Below are 19,385 nucleotides of genomic sequence, written 5' to 3'. Positions count from 1 at the left end.
GTGTGGGTTTACGCTCCTCCCTTTGAACTTGATTGATTAATTAAGGTCAGTAATTAGTAAGGAACTCCCCTCACCTGGTTGTCTAGATCTTCATTGAAAGGAAAACCCATAAAACCAGCAGACACTAGGCCCCCCACGGAATGAGTTTGACACCCATGCATGACAGCAATAGACTGTCAATCACAACTAATTTACTTCAATTGGGTTCTTTACTCAGCGATCAGAGTCTTAATGCAGTACAGCAAAACACAGACATCTGTGACTGTAGCCAAGGAGTAAATCTATCATCAGATGTGGAGTAGTAGTGATTTATGGGATTAAAGATGGCCGCCCAACAGTAGCTAGCCTAGCGCCATTTGCTCTAGCACTTCTGTGTTTGAGGAATAAATGGGAGACCGGTTTCAACGGCATAAATCTGTATGACGGGGGTTAGAGGAAGGACTCCCAGATTTATGTTGAGGTGTTGCCGAATATCTTTGGGACTGGGAAAGAATTCTGTCGTGATATACTGTACTTGTGGACTATGTTGTGATATAGTATGTATGCCCTTTGCAAAAGTTACTTTGATGTTATATGTGGCTAAAAGTAAAAGTGTGAGATTTAAGAGGGTGTCTTGGGTTATTGTCCACCTACAGGACTTGGGTTGAATAACAATGTGGATTCATTGAAGTGGTGCCAGTTGTTTCATCATAACCACTGGAGTAGAACCTATCATATTCAACCTTTACCTGATCCTGCAGCTTCCAACGTACACAGACAGACGGTTTCCCTGCCTAGTCCTCCACTAAAAACACTTCCAGTTGAGATTCTACATTAAGGACACTTTTTAGTCAAGGACGAGGTTTAATCTGTGTCTAGGACACTAGTCCTCAAGGTGTTTCTACCATTCCCATGTATATGAAGTCCAATAAATAAAACTGTTACAAAATGTAAGTTTAGGCTACATATCATTACTCCTCTTCCATAATAACATGGTTGAACATTCAACTCGGGTGTTGTTGTCAAGAAAGAAACAGAATGTCCATCAATCTTTCTCAGAATGTACTGCAGCGCTCAACGTGCGCTCAACGCTCAACGTGATGGCCAATGTGGAAGAGCCCGTCAACTTCTTCACTGGTTTGTCAAGCAACCATGCCCCCTAGTGGTGTAATTGGTCAACAGCAATGGCAAGACTGACAATGATAAATTAATAGTTTACGTGGTGGTTCCTATAAGTCCCCACCCGTTGTTTTACATGGTGGTTCCTATATGCCCCTACCCATTGTTTTACATGGTGGTTCCTATCAGTCCCCACCCGTTGTTTTACATGGTGGTTCCTATATGTCCCTACCCATTGTTTTACATGGTGGTTCCTATCAGTCCCTACCCATTGTTTTACATGGTGGTTCCTATCAGTCCCTACCCATTGTTTTACATGGTGGTTCCTATCAGTCCCTACCCATTGTTTTACATGGTGGTTCCTATCAGCCCCTACCCATTGTTTTACATGGTGGTTCCTATCAGTCCCTACCCATTGTTTTACATGGTGGTTCCTATAAGTCCCTACCCATTGTTTTACATGGCGGTTCCTATATGTCCCTACCCATTGTTTTACATGGTGGTTCCTATAAGTCCCTACCCATTGTTTTACATGGCGGTTCCTATAAGTCCCTACCCATTGTTTTACATGGTGGTTCCTATAAGGCCCTACCCATTGTTTTACATGGTGGTTCCTATCAGCCCCCACCCGTTGTTTTACATGGTGGTTCCTATAAGTCCCTATCCATTGTTTTACATGGTGGTTCCTATATGTCCCTACCCATTGTTTTACGTGGTGGTTCCTATCAGCCCCCACCCGTTGTTTTACATGGTGATTCCTATCAGTCCCTACCCATTGTTTTACAAGGTGGTTCCTATCAGTCCCTACCCATTGTTTTACATGGTGGTTCCTATAAGTCCCTACCCATTGTTTTACATGGTGGTTCCTATCAGTCCCTACCCATTGTTTTACATGGTGGTTCCTATCAGCCCCCACCCGTTGTTTTACATGGTGGTTCCTATAAGTCCCTACCCATTGTTTTACATGGTGGTTCCTATCAGCCCCCACCCGTTGTTTTACAAGGTGATTCCTATCAGTCCCTACCCATTGTTTTACAAGGTGGTTCCTCTTTCTAACCATTATTTTTCAACCAGAGGAACAGTGAGACAAAACAGAACAAAACAACATTAGACATCCAAGAACAATGCCATGCTCATAATTTATGGAATACGCCCAACTTAAAGATCCCGACAGTAGAAGTGAATAAATGGGGAACTATGGAAAACAAACATACATAAAAATAAGAATGTGTTGAGGATGAATCATAATAGAAACCGGAGTACTTCAGGCCATCTCCACCTGCCACATTTCCACAAGTTCAATGAGAGACTAATTATGATTAGGTCCTCTGCTGATTTCCATTTAAACTGTCAAAAACGACATGAAAGGCTCATTTGAGTGCACGTAAGAAGTCTCTCTACAAGCTACTGTGGCAAAAAAAGAGACAAAAAAACTGAAGTAGAGGCTTGAAGGCTGCGTTTATAAAGGTAGCTCAATTCTGGTCTTTAAAAAAAAATAAAATACACTAATTGGTCTTTTGACCAATCAAAGCTCTTTTCACATCAGATTGAGCACAACTACGTGTGTAGCATGCTAAAGTGACAACAATGCCTGCCATGGATGTTTGCCAGTTGCTCTGAATGTTCAAAATAAGTGTTAAAACACTTTTAAAGCCTCGAAGGATAAGACCAAGATCCAACTTTCAAACCCCGTATTTTTTGGCAAGCCACAGCAATCAACTAGCTACCAAGGTAGCTGTTTAGCACATTCACTAATTAGTTTGTAAACAATTAACAAGCTAACTAGTTAGCTACCACATTTCAGTAAAACAGTTAACAGAAAAGCTAGCAAGCAACAAGATATGCCAGGTACGTCTAAAAACCACTTGAGGGAAAATCAGATTTGAATGTTCAGAGTCGCATGGCCTGGAATCAGATTTTTATCTGATTTTCAAACCACATACGGTGGTGGTTTGAAATGTACCTTGAAATATCCGATTCCATGTCATTTTTGGTTGTTTGAATCAGATATGCTAAAAATTTGGATCAGACACAATAAATAAATACAAAATAAGTGTTCAAGATTAATCATATAATAAACTAGAAGTTTCCACTGCTCCTCAAGTACTTGACTAATTATGATTAGTCCTTTTATAATTGGATTTCCATTTAAATGTGTCAAAATGACAGGAACATGCTAATGTAATATTAGTGCACATACGTCTCTCTGCAAGCTACTGTGTCAAACAGTGACAAGAGAGGAGTAAAGGCTAGAAGGGTGCGTTTACACAGGCATCCCAATTCTGATTTTTCACACAGATCTTGTTCAGAGCTGATCTGTTTGGTCAAAAGACCAATTAGTGAAGAGAAAAAAAAATCAGAATTGGGCTGCCTGTCTTAACGCAGCCAATGTAGTACAAAAACCCTAAGTACAATCAATTCTCTCATATTTCTACAGACACTTACCCACTCAGTCCAAGCACACTTCCCATACATTGACAACTGTCCCCCTTTTCATCCAGATTACATGTTGCTCCAAATCTTCAAGGGAAATTACTGAAATGTGAGAGATTAGATTTGTATGTAAATAACTGCATGTTGAAGAGTTTTTTTCCTTGGTGGCTAAATGGAGAGCTATCAAATTAAAATGAGAGAATAGTGAACAGGTGAGATAATCATTGATTGGGGAAGTGGTAGGCATTTGGACACTTCTGAAACAGAATGGCACAATTTAGTACAGCACATCACTTTGTGCGTGCATTTCTCATTCCTCTATAGAAATGTCTGTGGTCCAGAGGAAGCTGGTGTGAGGCGCTACAGGAGGACGGGCTCATTGTAATGGCTGGAATGGAATAGATGGTCAAACACAAACCATGTTAGACTCCATTCCAGTCATTATAATGAGCATGTCCTCTAGCTCCTCCCACCAGCCTCAGTGGGTGGGACTTCCTGGCCTTTGTTCTTTTCAATTCTCTTCCCTCTGTCATTGTTTTCCTCCCTATAGTACATCAACATTTTTTAAATACATGTGACATACTGTAGGGTGTAGGTGACAAACAGACTCCAAAAAGGTTGTTTTATTTAGTTTACTTTCAAATGGAAATGTTTCTCTTTTGATTGGTAAAAAAAAAAGATAAAGCATCAACGTTTTGCAGTTGGTGTCGAGACAAGACAACCCTGCAATGGGATGGTGACAATTAAGTAGTATGGAAATGACAGTACAGGCACAGTTTTTCAATTCAAATGATACATGCTGGAATAGTTGGTGCAAATATATACAGCAAAGACTAATTCTCCTGGTAAAACATGCTTAGGACTTAGAGAGAAATGGGCCTGTATTCATGAAGAATCTCAGCGTAAGAGTGCTGATCTAGAATCAGTTGTTTTGCCTTTTACAATGACTAAGATTACACGAACAGTGGAGACCTGATCCTAAACCAGGGCCGGGTTCCCAAAACTATCTCAAGGCTAAGTTCATCATTAGAACCGTAGGATCCTATGGTTCTAACAATGAATTTAGCCTTAAGATGCTTTTGGGAAAGCGGCTTCTGCACTCCTACTCAAGACACTGAATAGGGTCCCTGGAAAGTTAGTAAAGCCAATAGTCATGAGAAAAAAAAAACACTACGATTCTGAAGTATTTTCTTTTTAGGTAAAACATCACAATTTCTCACTATTTACAAAGACATATCAAGTAAAGTAGATCGTAAGGCATACATACATCAGACCCCAGAAGGTGGGCGTGTAAATCCTTTTGAAATAAATTAAAACCTAAGAGAGAATGAAATCGACACGCCATCACAATAATAAACTCCTGAAACAAATTGACTGGCGCTCGTTGAGAAGGCATTTAACAGCACTTTGCTCTATAGCATCAAATCTGTCCGTTTATAGATTACTTGGACATCTATCGTTGAGATACCTCAAAATAAATTAGAAATGGAAATAGCTGTTATTAGTATTTGAATGAGTACCTGATTTCTCTCTCTCCTATAAACCTACGTCTGACACCTTTGCATAACTCACAGAAAGTGTCGGGGAGCTTCCCGTTAAAAGCCGTCACAGTTGATTCTGTCATTTCATATCACATGTCCCGATACCATCTCGGAGAGCGTATAGAATTCCACCCTGCAGAATTACCACACACCGTATATAGTGTTGAATAAAGGACACTTTGTTTATATACATAACACTTTGTACAACTCTTTTTGTTTTGCAAATGTCAAGCCGTTTCCTCTTCCACTAAAAACTAAACGAGGAAGAGAGAATCATTTCTCAGTCGATTAAATGACGTTTCAGTGAATCCAAACCTTTGATTGAGCACTTGGTCAGTTGCGTTTCGGAAAAAAGTTACTTGTTTTCTATTTTCTTGCATTCACAACAAGTTTTTCACTAAGAAAACCTGGTTCTCTCTTACAATGTTTTGGATAATATTAGACCTGTACAAGAGAAAAATGGCCCAATTTCCTACCAGCAAAACTAGGCAACCATGGCAGTAAAGTATTAAGTAGACACTAAGCATTCTGAAAGAGAGATGACTCATTCTCTCCCAAAACAGACTCCAGACAGTGTCCCACAGTGTTGTGATTTAATCAAAGGAAATGTCTTTAAGTCTTCTCCAACCAACTAGAGGAAAAATCTAAACTGAAATCCACCATAAGTGGCAGTAAGTGTTCCAGACTCCAAGTCTTTGTGGATGTGGTAATGTCTTTACATAGTCCCCATATCAGGCAGGTGAGGACTGATACATCAATCAAACCTACTTGCATCCATACTGCATTCAGCTTATTCCTGGCACATACCCCCTGTCTGCCACAGAGGGGCGCTGTGCTGTCGCTGTTCTGTCCTCAGACTGACTGATGGCAGTGTAAACTAAAGACAGTTCAGCGGCCCTGGAGGTCCGCCGGCCCCTTCACTTCGACACTAGGAGTCTGGAGGAGGTGAAGGCCGGGGCCCGAGCCAGGGCTTGGAGTAATGTCTGCGGCCCAGCAGCGTGGGGCTATAGCTGGGTGAGCTGGGGGTCACTTGGGCCCTTTGGTGGAGGTGTCTGTCTCTGTGGACTGGCGTCCATCGTTCCAGGCCTCCCGGGTGCTCTTGAGGGCCTGCGTCCGCTGCTGGTCCACCACCACGTAGTCCACCCGCTCATCTGACACCGCCAGACCAATCCCATTACTCTTCTTCTGGAGAGGAACACACACAGGTCAGTTTCAATAGTTTGTGTGAGAGAGAGAGTGCGCGTGAGAGAGAGAGTGCGCGTGAGAGAGAGTGCGCGTGAGAGAGAGTGCGCGTGAGAGAGAGTGCGCGTGAGAGAGAGTGCGCGTGAGAGAGAGTGCGCGTGAGAGAGAGTGCGCGTGAGAGAGAGTGCGCGTGAGAGAGAGTGCGCGTGAGAGAGAGTGCGCGTGAGAGAGAGTGCGCGTGAGAGAGAGTGCGCGTGAGAGAGAGTGCGCGTGAGAGAGAGTGCGCGTGAGAGAGAGTGCGCGCGAGAGAGAGTGCGCGCGAGAGAGAGTGCGCGCGAGAGAGAGTGCGCGCGAGAGAGAGTGCGCGCGAGAGAGAGAGTGCGCGCGAGAGAGAGAGTGCGCGCGAGAGAGAGAGTGCGCGCGAGAGAGAGAGAGTGCGCGAGAGAGAGAGAGTGCGCGCGCGAGAGAGAGTGCGCGCGCGAGAGAGAGTGCGCGCGAGAGAGAGTGCGCGCGAGAGAGAGAGTGCGCGAGAGAGAGTGCGCGAGAGAGAGTGCGCGAGAGAGAGTGCGCGAGAGAGCGTGAGGTCTCACCTTCCGTGGTGGGGTAGACTTGCCAGGGTCCAGGTCTAGGTCCAGGTACTCCACCTGCTTGTCTCCCTTGGGCTTCACCATTGGGCTGCTCCCCCCGTCCGCCGTCATGGGCGCACCCAGCTTCATGTTCTAAGCAACAAGGGAGATACCATGTTACAGTGGAGATAGGGGGATGATGACACTCACAGAGCATGATTAAATGTTAGTGCTACACTCTAGGAGTGGGCAAGAGGAGTGGTAGTACAGCTACAATGGAGACAGTACTAGAACAGTCTACTATTAAACAATACATTGATGTATTACGCAAACCTCAAGTCACGTCAACATGTACACTACCACTGCAGACGGTGTCTGAAATCTTAGTGGGTTTTGGGGGGAAATTACACCACAACCCACACCATGCAGTGAGAGCATAGGCTCTATGGGCATCTCCGGTTAGGCTCCAAACTGGCAACCCAGGCAGCTTGTCTAACCACACTTGACAACCTGTCTCACCTCCTCTAAGGTGTCAAGGCCCTCCATCTCCCTCTTAACAGGGGTGATGGGGACAGTGCAGTAGAAGGACTCCTCTCTACAGAGACAGCAGGGAAAGGTCAGAGGTCAAACAACACAGGCTGTACTGAGAGGGGGAGGAGGAAGAGGGGGACTAGGTAAAAATGTAAATGAGTGAAAAAAGCAACAGGAAGTAAACATTAGGTAAAGGCGAAGAAACGATAAGGGAAAACATATCAATAAAAAGGTCATAAAGACCTGGAAAACAAACAATCAAGCAGACATACTATACAGGAAATTACCCATTTTGTTGTTGGTGAAATTAACCAGTCAATTTAGTACAGTTAAGATAATTTCCTTTAGGAGAGAATGGAACAACGTTAAACAGTGATTGTGCTGTTCAATTTATGACACCCACCGGGAAAATATATATTTATAAAAAAAAAAAAGTATTGAGGACATTTTTGCTGTATTCAGACAGATTAGAAACAGCGGGAAGACAAACTGGGAGACAAAGTGGGAAAGGTGGAGACAGAAATCAAACCCTGGTCGCTTTCACGTGCCTAAACCACCAGATCATGGAGTCTGAGCCAGGGAAAATAATTTATCTGACCAGTCAACAAAAAGGGTCCTTGAGAACTGATGGAAGAAAAACAAGTTAGAAGAATAGAAGAAGCAAAAAAGAAAATGTCCACCAGATGGACTGAATACCTGCAGGGGTTAAGGAGATGTCCACCAGATGGACTGAATACCTGCAGGGGGAAGGAGATGTCCACCAGATGGACTGAATACCTGCAGGGGGAAGGAGATGTCCACCAGATGGACTGAATACCTGCAGGGGGAAGGAGATGTCCACCAGATGGACTGAATACCTGCAGGGGGAAGGAGACGTCCACCAGATGGACTGAATACCTGCAGGGGGAAGGAGACGTCCACCAGATGGACTGAATACCTGCAGGGGGAAGGAGACGTCCACCAGATGGACTGAATACCTGCAGGGGGAAGGAGATGTCCACCAGATGGACTGAATACCTGCAGGGGGAAGGAGATGTCCACCAGATGGACTGAATACCTGCAGGGGGAAGGAGATGTCCACCAGATGGACTGAATACCTGCAGGGGGAAGGAGATGTCCACCAGATGGACTGAATACCTGCAGGGGGAAGGAGATGTCCACCAGATGGACTGAATACCTGCAGGGGGAAGGAGACGTCCACCAGATGGACTGAATACCTGCAGGGGGAAGGAGACGTCCACCAGATGGACTGAATACCTGCAGGGGGAAGGAGATGTCCACCAGATGGACTGAATACCTGCAGGGGGAAGGAGACGTCCACCAGATGGACTGAATACCTGCAGGGGGAAGGAGACGTCCACCAGATGGACTGAATACCTGCAGGGGGAAGGAGATGTCCACCAGATGGACTGAATACCTGCAGGGGGAAGGAGATGTCCACCAGATGGACTGAATACCTGCAGGGGGAAAAGAGTGAAAGCGCAAACGAAAAAGACATAAAAAAGCAGGATGACAAGTGATGAAGAGGGAAAGAAGAGGTGAAGAAAATAGAAGTGTTGAAGAGGAGTCCTTCTGTGGCAACCATCTATTTCTCTATAAAAGATGAGGTTTGGGAGGCCGAGGAGGATGATAACGGACTATGACTTTTACTGGGTATACTATACTAACATGGGAAATTAGAAACAAGAAACGTGGACTCTTCATTTCAATGTCATCACACTAACGAAAAACAGTAGTATGTTTGAAGAAGTCAAACTACACTATATGCACAAAAGTATGTGGACACCCTTTCAAATGAGTGGATTCGGCTATTTCAGCCACACCCGTTGCTGACGGGTGTATAAAATCAAGCATACAGCCAAGCTATCTCCATAGACAAACATTGGCAGTAGAATGGCCTGACTGACGAGCTGTGACTTTCAACATGATACCATCATAGGATGCCACCATTCCAACAAGTCAGTTCATAAAACGTCTGCCCTACTCGAGCTGCCCCGGTCAACTGTAAGTGCTGTTAATGTGAAGTGGAAACGTCTAGGAGCACCAACGGCTCAGCCACAAAGTGGTAGGCCACACAAGCTCACAGAACGGGACCGCCGAGTGCTGAAGCGTGTAGGACGTAAAAAAACGCCTGTCTTCGATTGCAACACTCACTGAGTTCCAAACTGCCTCTGGAAGCAATGTCAGCACAATAACTGTTCACCGGGAGCTTCATAAAATGGGTTCCCATGGCCGTGCAGCTGCATGCACCATGCACAATGCCAAGCGTGGGCTGGAGTGGTGTAAAGCTCGCCGCCTTTGGACTCTGGAGCAGTGGAAACGCATTCTCTGGAGTGATGAATCACGCGTCACCATCTGGCAGTCCAATGGACGAATGTGGGTTTGGCGGATGCCAGGAGACCGCTACCTGCCCCACTGCATAGTGCCAACTGTAAAGTTTGGTGGAGGAGGAATAATGGTCTGGGACTGTTTTTCATGGTTCCCGGCTAGGCAGTGATGGGAAATCTTAATGCTAAAGCATACAATGAAATTCTAGACCATTCTGTACTTTCAACTTTGTGGCAACAGTTTGGGGAAGGCCCTTTCCTGTTTCAGCATGGCAATGCACAATGCGAGGTCCATACAGAAATGGTTTGTCGAGATCTGTGGGGAAGAACTTGACTGGCCTGCACAGAGCCCATCGAACACCTTTCGGATGAATTGGAATGCCGACTGCAAGCTAGGCATAATCGTCCAATATCAGTGCCCGACCTCACCAATGCTTGTAGCTGAATGGAAGCAAGTCCCCGCAGCAATGTTCCAACATCTAGTGGAACACCTTCCCAGAAGAGTGGAGGCTGTGACAGCACCAAAGGGGGACCAACTCCATATTAATGCCCATGATTTTGGAATGAGACGTTGGAAGAGCAGGTGTCCACATACCTTTGGTCATGTAGTGTATTTAAATTCTTCTGCATACTGATGTTCTATGGCTATTCAGCCCACTAAGATATGCCATCAGACAAATTACATTGCAAATGGTGCACTTGACCATGAATAAAAAAAAATATATATAATTGAATTGTAATACATTCATTGGCTACTGACTATGTGGAACATTAGCTTATTAATGTTACAGTTTTTTGGGGGAAAATGTACATAATTCATTGTATGATTTAACATGAATATATTAGAAGAGAGTAGTTGAGGACGTGTGTTACATACGAGTTCGTCTGCCTTAGAGACCATGGCTACATAATTCTCATCACAGTCCTCGGAGTCGGTGCTGGAGGCGGTGCTATGCACCGAGGGAGGCCTGGGGGGCATGGGGAACCTGGAGGGACTGAGCAGCATCACACACACACACTGTTTAACATACCGTCGGTACACACACACACACACACAAATAGCAGCAGTGCCTGCAGAGTTCCCTGCAGATTAAAAATGACAAAAAGCTCATTTCTAAGACATGACTACTTTGACATGTTATGAGGTGACTAAAGTCATGCGTGGAGGGTTAGTGTTCTGATAGAATACCAAACCTATAGTCACATGCAGTAGAAAGGAATTCAACTAAGTTGACGCTGACCTAAGGTCAGCTTCACGTTTTACTCCCAAATGGTTAGGATGCGGTGTGCGACAATAATCCTAGATCTGTGCCTAAGGGCCACTTTGACCCTGAGCTGCTGTAGAGGTGAAAGGTCAAAGGGTAAGACACTTACTCCCGAGCAAAAGACCTGGTGACAGGTGAGCGGACGGGCGCCGATGACTCCTCCCACTCAGGTAGGGGCTTGATCTCCAAAGGGGCGGGCTTGGCTGTAGAGGGGAGGGGCAAACACCCCCGTCAGTCTCGTCACGTACCATCATTGCAACACAATACATTCCATTCCACCATACAAAAGGTGGTGGGGAGGTAGGCTTTCATTTGTCCAACAGAGGTCCCTAAAAGCCACAAAATCTCCAAGACTAAAACTGTAGGCTAGATTCCAATATGAGAAGTTGAGTGTAATACAAAAATGTAATCAATTGGTTATAGGTTTATAGAGCACGTCCACATTGAGTGTCCACAGCCAAACGTTTCCGCATGGTTAACGTAACAGAGCCCAATCTGGCAACCCGGGTGCTATAGAAACACATTCAGCATAGCTCCCTCAGCCTGGCTAGAAAACACCATCTGGTGCTGCAGTCTACGGGACAGCAGCACTAACACTTCTCAGTCTACAGTACAGCACTAACACTTCTCAGTCTACAGTACAGCACTAACACTTCTCAGCCTACAGTACAGCACTAACACTTCTCAGCCTACAGTACAGCACTGAACACCCTTCATGCAATCCGGAGATATATATATATGTACACATATCTGAACAGAACATAAAGAGGGGAAAATATCATTCATCGTACCTGAGCAATAAACTTTCTTCCATTACAAATACAATAGAGCACATGATAGAATTACATGTTGAAACAAGGAGCATGCCGAACAGTGTTAAAAATACAAGAGGTAGTTGGTTAGAACAGTCCATCACTGGTGTGTTTGTGTGTGTCACTAACCTAAGAATCAGTTACTGTATTGGTGTAATAAATTAACGCTATTGATTACTTTGAATATGTGGGCTTGAGATTTGGTTGTTGGTGCGGTACACTAGTACACTGACAACGGTCTCCTACGTACTGGAGATCTTCCACCCGGAGATATGATCTTTCCACCATTTCCTGAAGAAGCCTAGAGGATAACATCTCTAGGGTTTTGGTGAGGTTCAAAAACGTGTTATGAGAACAAAATGTGGAATCAGAAAGGACAACTGAACAGAAGAGGGGCCCCGCTGGTCCAGGAGTTAGTTGATTGGATGAGACAGTATACCATGTGATGTCACAGGTCACAGGAGAACATTCAGAAGCATGCGTTGAGTTCAGACACGTTCGGAGAGAATGAGAGATGAGTATTCAGAACCAAGTTTCAGGCGTCGTTGTTTGGTAGTACCTACCCTTGCGTCGTCTTGGGAACTCCCCTACGGTCTGAGAGTCGGTTCGCTCTAAACCAACCCCCTTTGCTCTTATTATTTTAGGACTCTGACCTGATTGGTTAAAAAAGAAGACTTTTCACATTACCATCATTGATAAAACGATGACATCATTGTAACCCCTATTTTAATAAAACCCTGCCATGCAAAGCCGACAGATCAACAGACTTTGTTGAGAGACAACTCACTACTTCCACACTACCATTGCGTCGTCCCTGTTGTTGTATATAGTGTAAAGACAGGACCATCACCATGGCAACAGCAGACGCTAACATTTCCCATCATGCACCTCACTCCACGCAACATGGTTGTGACAAGAGGGAGTACAGCTACGACCGGAAGTGACTTTTCATAGCAGGTTAGGAGAACATTTTCCTAACCTTAACCTATGTCTCCTAACCTGCTGGGTCAATTCTCCTAACCAGCTATGAAAAAGTAACTTCCGGTCGTAGCTGTACTCCCTCTAGTCAGAACCCTGTAACATGGCTGGCCTCAGAGACCTGACAGGACAACAACATGCACCAGTATGAGTGTGGAAGATCATTTTGAGTGCAACAACACATCCACAACAGCAGACAATAAAAGCGCACATTTATCTGTACACCAGCAGACCGACGTTATAACCTTACGTATAACCCTCACTATAGCCAGAAAACACAGCGCACCCCAGATAAAACCAGGGCAGACATTTATAATTGACCCCATAACAGAGCCATAAGGAAAGTGAATGATGCTACTTGTTGGCATCGACCACAGATGCTTCAGCCTCACAAGACCTCGCCTACAGAACCAAACCAAGCAAGCGAGGCCCAATCCCAAATGGACCCATGGACCCTATTCAATTGTGGAGATCTGAGAGGAATTGATTTGTTAAAACAATATGGTCAAACTTCCACCAAGTGCATAGGGTCTAGCGGTCGATTTGATTTGGGATTTGTACCAGAGCCAGCGAACCAGAGGGAAGGCTCGAGAGATGAACCCTGAAGCCAACAGAACACAACAACCCTACAAGAACACACAGGCTGGACCACAGAGGTCCCAAACTCAGCAGGTGGATAGCAGTGGTGGATAGGTGAGGACAGAGATTGCATTGAGATGGAAGTTCACGGTGATGGCCCATGGTTATGAAAAACTCAAGTAACTGTATGCCGATCCCTTTGTCGCCGTAATAAGGAGCCCCCTGACTACAGTAACATTCCAGTCTAACATGTCCTTGCACCGAACCACTCACATCCAGCACCCCATGATGACACTGGAATGAAAATAACCAAGAGTCAGTGACCTGAAAGTTAAAGCTCTAAGCCGTGAACAGAGAGGGACTGACTTCAGGATTTCTATCATATTCCCCTTTCTTCTCTACCATTGACAGTGACTGGTAATGACCTCTGCTTTGGGTCTGCCTCCCCCGTGGGATATTCAAATCTTTCCCGCTCTAGATTGAAATGTTCCCTGGTGGGGCAGGAGGGGGCTGTTGCTCCATCAAAGAGGCCCTTTCAGAGGGGGGCACGACAATGGGGACAGAGGTGACCGCTCTGGGCTCCGGGCGCTCCATGGTGATGGTGGCCCACGCCGGTCACCCCCCCAAAGCCTCAGAGAGGGCCCCCTGAACTCATGGACAAAAGTCCCTTTGAATGGGGTGAGGGGGATAGAAAATGAGGAAGGGAGCGGGCAAAGCTAAAAGAGAAGGCTGAGAGGAGGGTGGATGAGGTGAGAGGGAGAGGCTGGTGGGCTAAACTAAAAGAAGGCTGAGAGGGTGGATGAGGCTTGGTCTAGAACACTGCCTACATTGAGGAGAGAGGTCTAGAACACTGCCTACATTGAGGAGAGAGGTCTAGAACACTGCCTACATTGAGGAGAGAGGTCTAGAACACTGCCTACATTGAGGAGAGAGGTCTAGAACACTGCCTACATTGAGGAGAGAGGTCTAGGACACTGCCTACATTGAGGAGAGAGGTCTAGGACACTGCCTACATTGAGGAGAGAGGTCTAGAACACTGCCTACATTGAGGAGAGAGGTCTAGAACACTGCCTACATTGAGGAGAGAGGTCTATAACACTGCCTACATTGAGGAGAGAGGTCTAGAACACTGCCTACATTGAGGAGAGAGGTCTAGAACACTGCCTACATTGAGGAGAGAGGTCTAGAACACTGCCTACATTGAGAAGAGAGGTCTAGAACACTGCCTACATTGAGGAGAGAGGTCTAGAACACTGCCTACATTGAGGAGAGAGGTCTAGGACACTGCCTACATTGAGGAGAGAGGTCTAGAACACTGCCTACATTGAGGAGAGAGGTCTAGAACACTGCCTACATTGAGGAGAGAGGTCTAGAACACTGCCTACATTGAGGAGAGAGGTCTAGAACACTGCCTACATTGAGGAGAGAGGTCTAGAACACTGCCTACATTGAGGAGAGAGGTCTAGAACACTGCCTACATTGAGGAGAGAGGTCTAGAACACTGCCTACATTGAGGAGAGAGGTCTAGAACACTGCCTACATTGAGGAGAGGAGCAAAGGGCGAGCCACAACAATCCACACTCCTGTCTGATGCCATACAGGAATTGTATAATGACACATTCTGAAGTGTTCTACTTAAGCAATAAGGCACCTCTGGGGCACCTAAGGGCTGTTCGTATGCACTGCCCAATGCAGTGTGCGCCTGGATACAGCCCTTTGCCGTGGTATACGGTCTGATATACCATGGCTTTTAGCCAATCTGTATTCAGGGCTCGAACCACCCAGTTTATAATTCAAAATAATGCAATGGTAATCTGCCTTTCATAACCATGAGCCAGCACATGTAAATGTGCGTGAGTTAGAGTTGAATGCCAGGATGTGGAGAGACGAGCAGTTGTGAAAACGTTGATGCAACAGCAGATAAAGACAAACGTAACAAGATTCTCTCTCATTCAAAGACACACCCTTTACACCCCCATTCCCCTTCAGAGCCACACCTCTTCACCCCCCAGCCATCCACCCATCCTCCCTGCCCCCCTCACCTTTGCGGTCCGGTTTGAGGTTGCGGTCCACGGGCGGGGGCTGACAATCGCTGATGAGCATGGGCCTGCGGGGTGGGGTATTGGGGCTTGAGCGAAACCCCATGTGGGCCGGCGGGGGAACCTGCTTGCCCAGGGAGAACTCTAAGGTGCCCGGGCCCGGGGTCATGGGGACATAGTTGGGTTCCATGATGGGTTCACAGCCCGACAGGCTGCCGGAGCGGTGGTGGGACGGGGAGTTGGCGCTCATGGGTACGTAGTTCTGGTCAACTTCCTCCATGGACTGGCTGCCCACTGGCATCATGCCTTTGTTTTTCTGGAGGGGAGGGGGGGGCAGAGAGAGAGGCAGGCTACATGAGGGCATAGACAGGCATAAGACAAAAACACGCGCACACACACGAGAAATGTAGTAAGAGGATGCAAGCTTCCTTTATCTTAATCTGCACCTTAGTACACTTCAAAACTCCATTGTCATAACAGTCCAATACTTGGAAGGATCAGTATCAATGTGAGGGGTCCTTTACGTTGATAGTTTTAAACGGATTTCAGGAGCATGTCGTGTAAAGACTGACCAAGTAGCTGTTGAAGCTTTCGTTGAAGTCAAACGAGCAGCTCTTGTCAGAGGGAAACGTCCTAGGGATATCGTAACAGTCCTGGGAGCCCAAATCTGCAACAAACATGACAGAACATTTAAAACCAGTGTAAACACAACATAACCAACAGTATAGTAGTCTAGGTAGGGCTTACAGCATTATGAATCAAGAGTTAAATACTAAATAAAAAGGGAATACAAATGCATCATTGGAACCACAGTAAGTGTTGAACAGGGATATGTGAAGTCTGTCATCTCGGCACTAAGGCAGCTGGACTATAGTTGCCGTTCTTGCTCTGGTTATCATGTGTAACTTCACACTAATGGATTTCAGAAGGAGTTCAGACAAACAGACAAACAGGATGATACGACTTGGAAGGTCGCCAGACTCTAAAGCCAAGGCAAGCAAAGCCTACTCTGGTACACAACGGACTAGACAAACAGGGAATCCCGGGACATTTGCAAAATGTCTGTGTGTTAGTTTAACAGACACGTTTCATGTTAAATGATAGGAACAGACTTGGACCGGGTGTAGCTGGGCATAATGTTTTATCATGAACTTTAACCTCCAATGCTTTTTTGGTTGTGTAAATGATCATCCTTTAACTTCTCTAGGGTAGGGGGCAGCATTTTGAATTTTTGATGAAAACATGCTCAAATTAAACTGCCTGCTACTCGGGCCCAGAAGATATGCATATAACTGGTAGATTTGGATAGAAAACACTAACGTTTCCAAAACTGTTAAAATAGTGTCTGAGTATAACAGAACTGATTTGGCAGGCGAAAACCTGAGAAAAATCCATTCAGGAAGTAGTTTTTTTTTTGTAGTTTTTTATTCAATGCCATTACAGTATCCATTGACTTAAGACTCAAATTGCAGTTCCTATGCCTTCCACTAGATGTAATCAGTCTTTAGAAATTGTTTCAGGCTTGTATTCTGAAAAATTAGGGAGTAAGAGCAGTCTGAATGAGTGGACCCTACCATGTCACATAGCTTTTTCATGCGCACGACCAAGAGTGCCTTTCTTGTTTATCTTTTATATTGGCAACGTTATTGTCAGGTTGAAATATTATCAATTATTTAGGCTAAAAACAACCTGAGGGTTGAATATAAACATCGTTTGACATGTTTCTATGAACTTTACGGACACAATTTTGATTTTTTTGTCTGCCTGTTTTGTCTGCATTTGAGCCTGTGGATTACTGCAGAAAACAAACAAAACGGAGGTTTTTGTATATAAAGAGACTATCGAACAAAAGGAACATTTATTGAGTACATGAATGTCTTCTGAGTGCAACCATATGAAGACCATCAAAGGTAAGGGATTAATTTTCTCTCTATTTCTGACTTGTGTAACTCTATTTGGCTGGTTGCTGTTTGTAATGATTTGTCTGCTGGGCAATGTTCTCAAATAATCGTAAGGTATGCTTTCGTCGTAAAGCTTTTTTAAAATCTGACACCATGGTTGGATTCACAAGAAGTTCATCTTTAAACCTACGTAAAATATGTTTTGTTTTCTGAATTTCTATAATGAGTATTTCTGTATTTGAATTTGACGCTCTGAGAGGGCCTCAGTGTTGTTTCTCTATTGCTAGTAGAGCAAATGGGTTGGGAGCATCAAATGTACATAGAGGTTGGGACTGAGGCACCAAACTGCTTTCTCCTAAACTGAGGTACGTGTTGTTTGTCTGCATGGTAACCGAACACCACTAATACTGCTACACCAGATGTCCTTGGAGGCAAGGCAGTCTTCAGCTGTGAAAAAAGTATTTGTAATTAGCCATTCAAAAACACATCTGTCACGTCAAGATAATTATCCTGGAGGATTAGACACTTGCTTTGCGCTGCAGATGATAGTGTTGGCTGACAACAGCACACACCAGCCATGTGTTGTTATGAATATCCTGTCGTTGCTAGCTAGCGTATTTAGCCTTTATAATGATGCACACAAATATCACTTAGCCTAATGATTAGTGAAAGGATGTGGTACCCTGTCACTTAGCAAAAAGTGAGAGTGAAATGGAATGCTCGTGATCAATTATATATGTTTCTCATCTATCTGACAGGACTAATAAATCAGGAACAATGAATCAAGATCAATGAGCCATACCTTTCCTGAGGCGTGATGAGTCCATGGTGCCGATGGTGTTGCTCCTCAGGGCCTTGTTCCCGGCGCTGGTGGGCACGCAGTAGTTCCCATCCGTCTCTGACATGGAGCGCGGCACACAGTACGTGTCCGTGGGCGAGCGCTCCGCGGCGGGCGGCGGGTGCCCCGGGGTCAGGGAGCTGAGGGAAGGCTTGGGGGGCCGGGGCGGAGGCATCCCATCCCCACCCTCAGACCCACCACTCGCTGGACCTCGAGGCACCTGATAGGTACAGTTACTGCCTGGTGTGGGAGGAATATCGTAGCTAACCGACAGGTTCCTCATCTGAGTCTCCATGGAGGGCTTCCGCGAGGGCGCGTTGAAGACGTAGAGCTCTGGGGCGTCGCCTTCGACCGGGATGGGGGGCGAGGAGGCGGAGGCTGACTTGGGAAGGAGCACAGTGTCCTGGGAGTAGGAGCGGGGGAGGTGGTAGAGGCTGGAAGAGAGGTCGCCTCCACGGGAAGGCGGAGAGTCATAGATGGAGGAGGCGGAGGAGGGGTGAGGGGGCAGGACAGAGGAGAAGAAGCCGTTGGCGTGCTTAGAGGAGGAGCTAGTGGAGGTTGGCGTGCGGTGGGCGGGGACATTGTCGTTCAGGTCCGTCTCTGACGAGGTTGACTTGGAACACTCGGCGTGGGCTCTGTGGCGACGGCACAGATATATAAACATCAGAAGGCTGAATGGTGTGTGAACATTTCACACACACTTCAACATAGATTAGTGATATGGGTTACAGCAACAGAACCACCAATAACTCCTATTGAGGTCCACTGGATATGTTGTTGAGCAGATCTTATTGAGTTGTAGGTTCAGTATAATGATCCATGTTTCATCCTGTGGATCGTTTCAAAACATGCAGGGTCAAACACTGCACTGTCCTTTGCCAAAGGTCTATTTACATATTAAGCTATTCTGGATCATTCCTCATTTTCCTGTGAGAACAGCCAGGTGCTGCATTTTGGATTCATGATCACTTCTCAAACACATCAATCCCAGGGGTAAGTGCTGGGTTAGTTTTGTGTGTATTTACAATGTGTGTGTGTGTGTCTACATGTATATGTGCATGTTTATGAACCTGTGTGACTTTGTGCACAAGTGTGTGTGTGTGTGTGTGTGTGTGTGTGTGTGTCACTCCACACTAGACAGGCTGCTCCAGACTCACTGATTAACCTGGGGAGGCAAAGGAGCCCCTTTGCTCTCACACTCCTCCAGGAGGAGGTACTCCTGGGGGAGAGGAGTCACAGAGCTACACCACCACACACACAGAGAGGAGGAGGAGGAGGAGAGAGTCAGAAGCACA

The 19,385-nt window shown here is 45.7% G+C and overlaps 1 protein-coding gene across 21 annotated transcripts in view; it reads right to left on the bottom strand.

Moving 5' to 3' along the window:
* Window positions 1-4,139: 4,139 nt before the first annotated feature.
* LOC110534539 (GRB2-associated-binding protein 1) overlaps window positions 4,140-19,385 on the bottom strand; it is a 70,915-nt gene continuing 55,669 nt past the window's right edge. For 8 of the 21 annotated variants that reach the window (XM_036933662.1, XM_036933663.1, XM_036933661.1 and 5 more), the window contains 8 exons: window positions 19,248-19,331; window positions 18,055-18,725; window positions 15,924-16,018; window positions 15,355-15,667; window positions 12,319-12,408; window positions 11,053-11,146; window positions 10,556-10,673; window positions 7,368-8,808 (listed from right to left, as the gene is read on the bottom strand). In XM_036933662.1, coding sequence (XP_036789557.1) covers window positions 7,900-8,808; window positions 10,556-10,673; window positions 11,053-11,146; window positions 12,319-12,408; window positions 15,355-15,667; window positions 15,924-16,018; window positions 18,055-18,725; window positions 19,248-19,331 — 2,374 coding nt within the window. In that variant the 3' untranslated portion in view covers window positions 7,368-7,899. Of the gene's footprint in view, window positions 6,258-6,839; window positions 6,974-7,339; window positions 8,809-10,555; window positions 10,674-11,052; window positions 11,147-12,318; window positions 12,409-15,354; window positions 15,668-15,923; window positions 16,019-18,054; window positions 18,726-19,247; window positions 19,332-19,385 lie in introns of those variants that run through there. The other 13 variants (XM_036933669.1, XM_021619433.2, XM_021619443.2 and 10 more) reach the window with 11 other exon arrangements.

This window comes from Oncorhynchus mykiss, chromosome 10 (genome assembly GCF_013265735.2).
Source record: "Oncorhynchus mykiss isolate Arlee chromosome 10, USDA_OmykA_1.1, whole genome shotgun sequence".
Classification (NCBI taxonomy): Eukaryota; Metazoa; Chordata; class Actinopteri; order Salmoniformes; family Salmonidae; genus Oncorhynchus; species Oncorhynchus mykiss.
The sequence above is the reverse complement of the archived record's forward strand: the minus strand, read 5'-3'. Positions and strand labels throughout refer to the sequence as shown.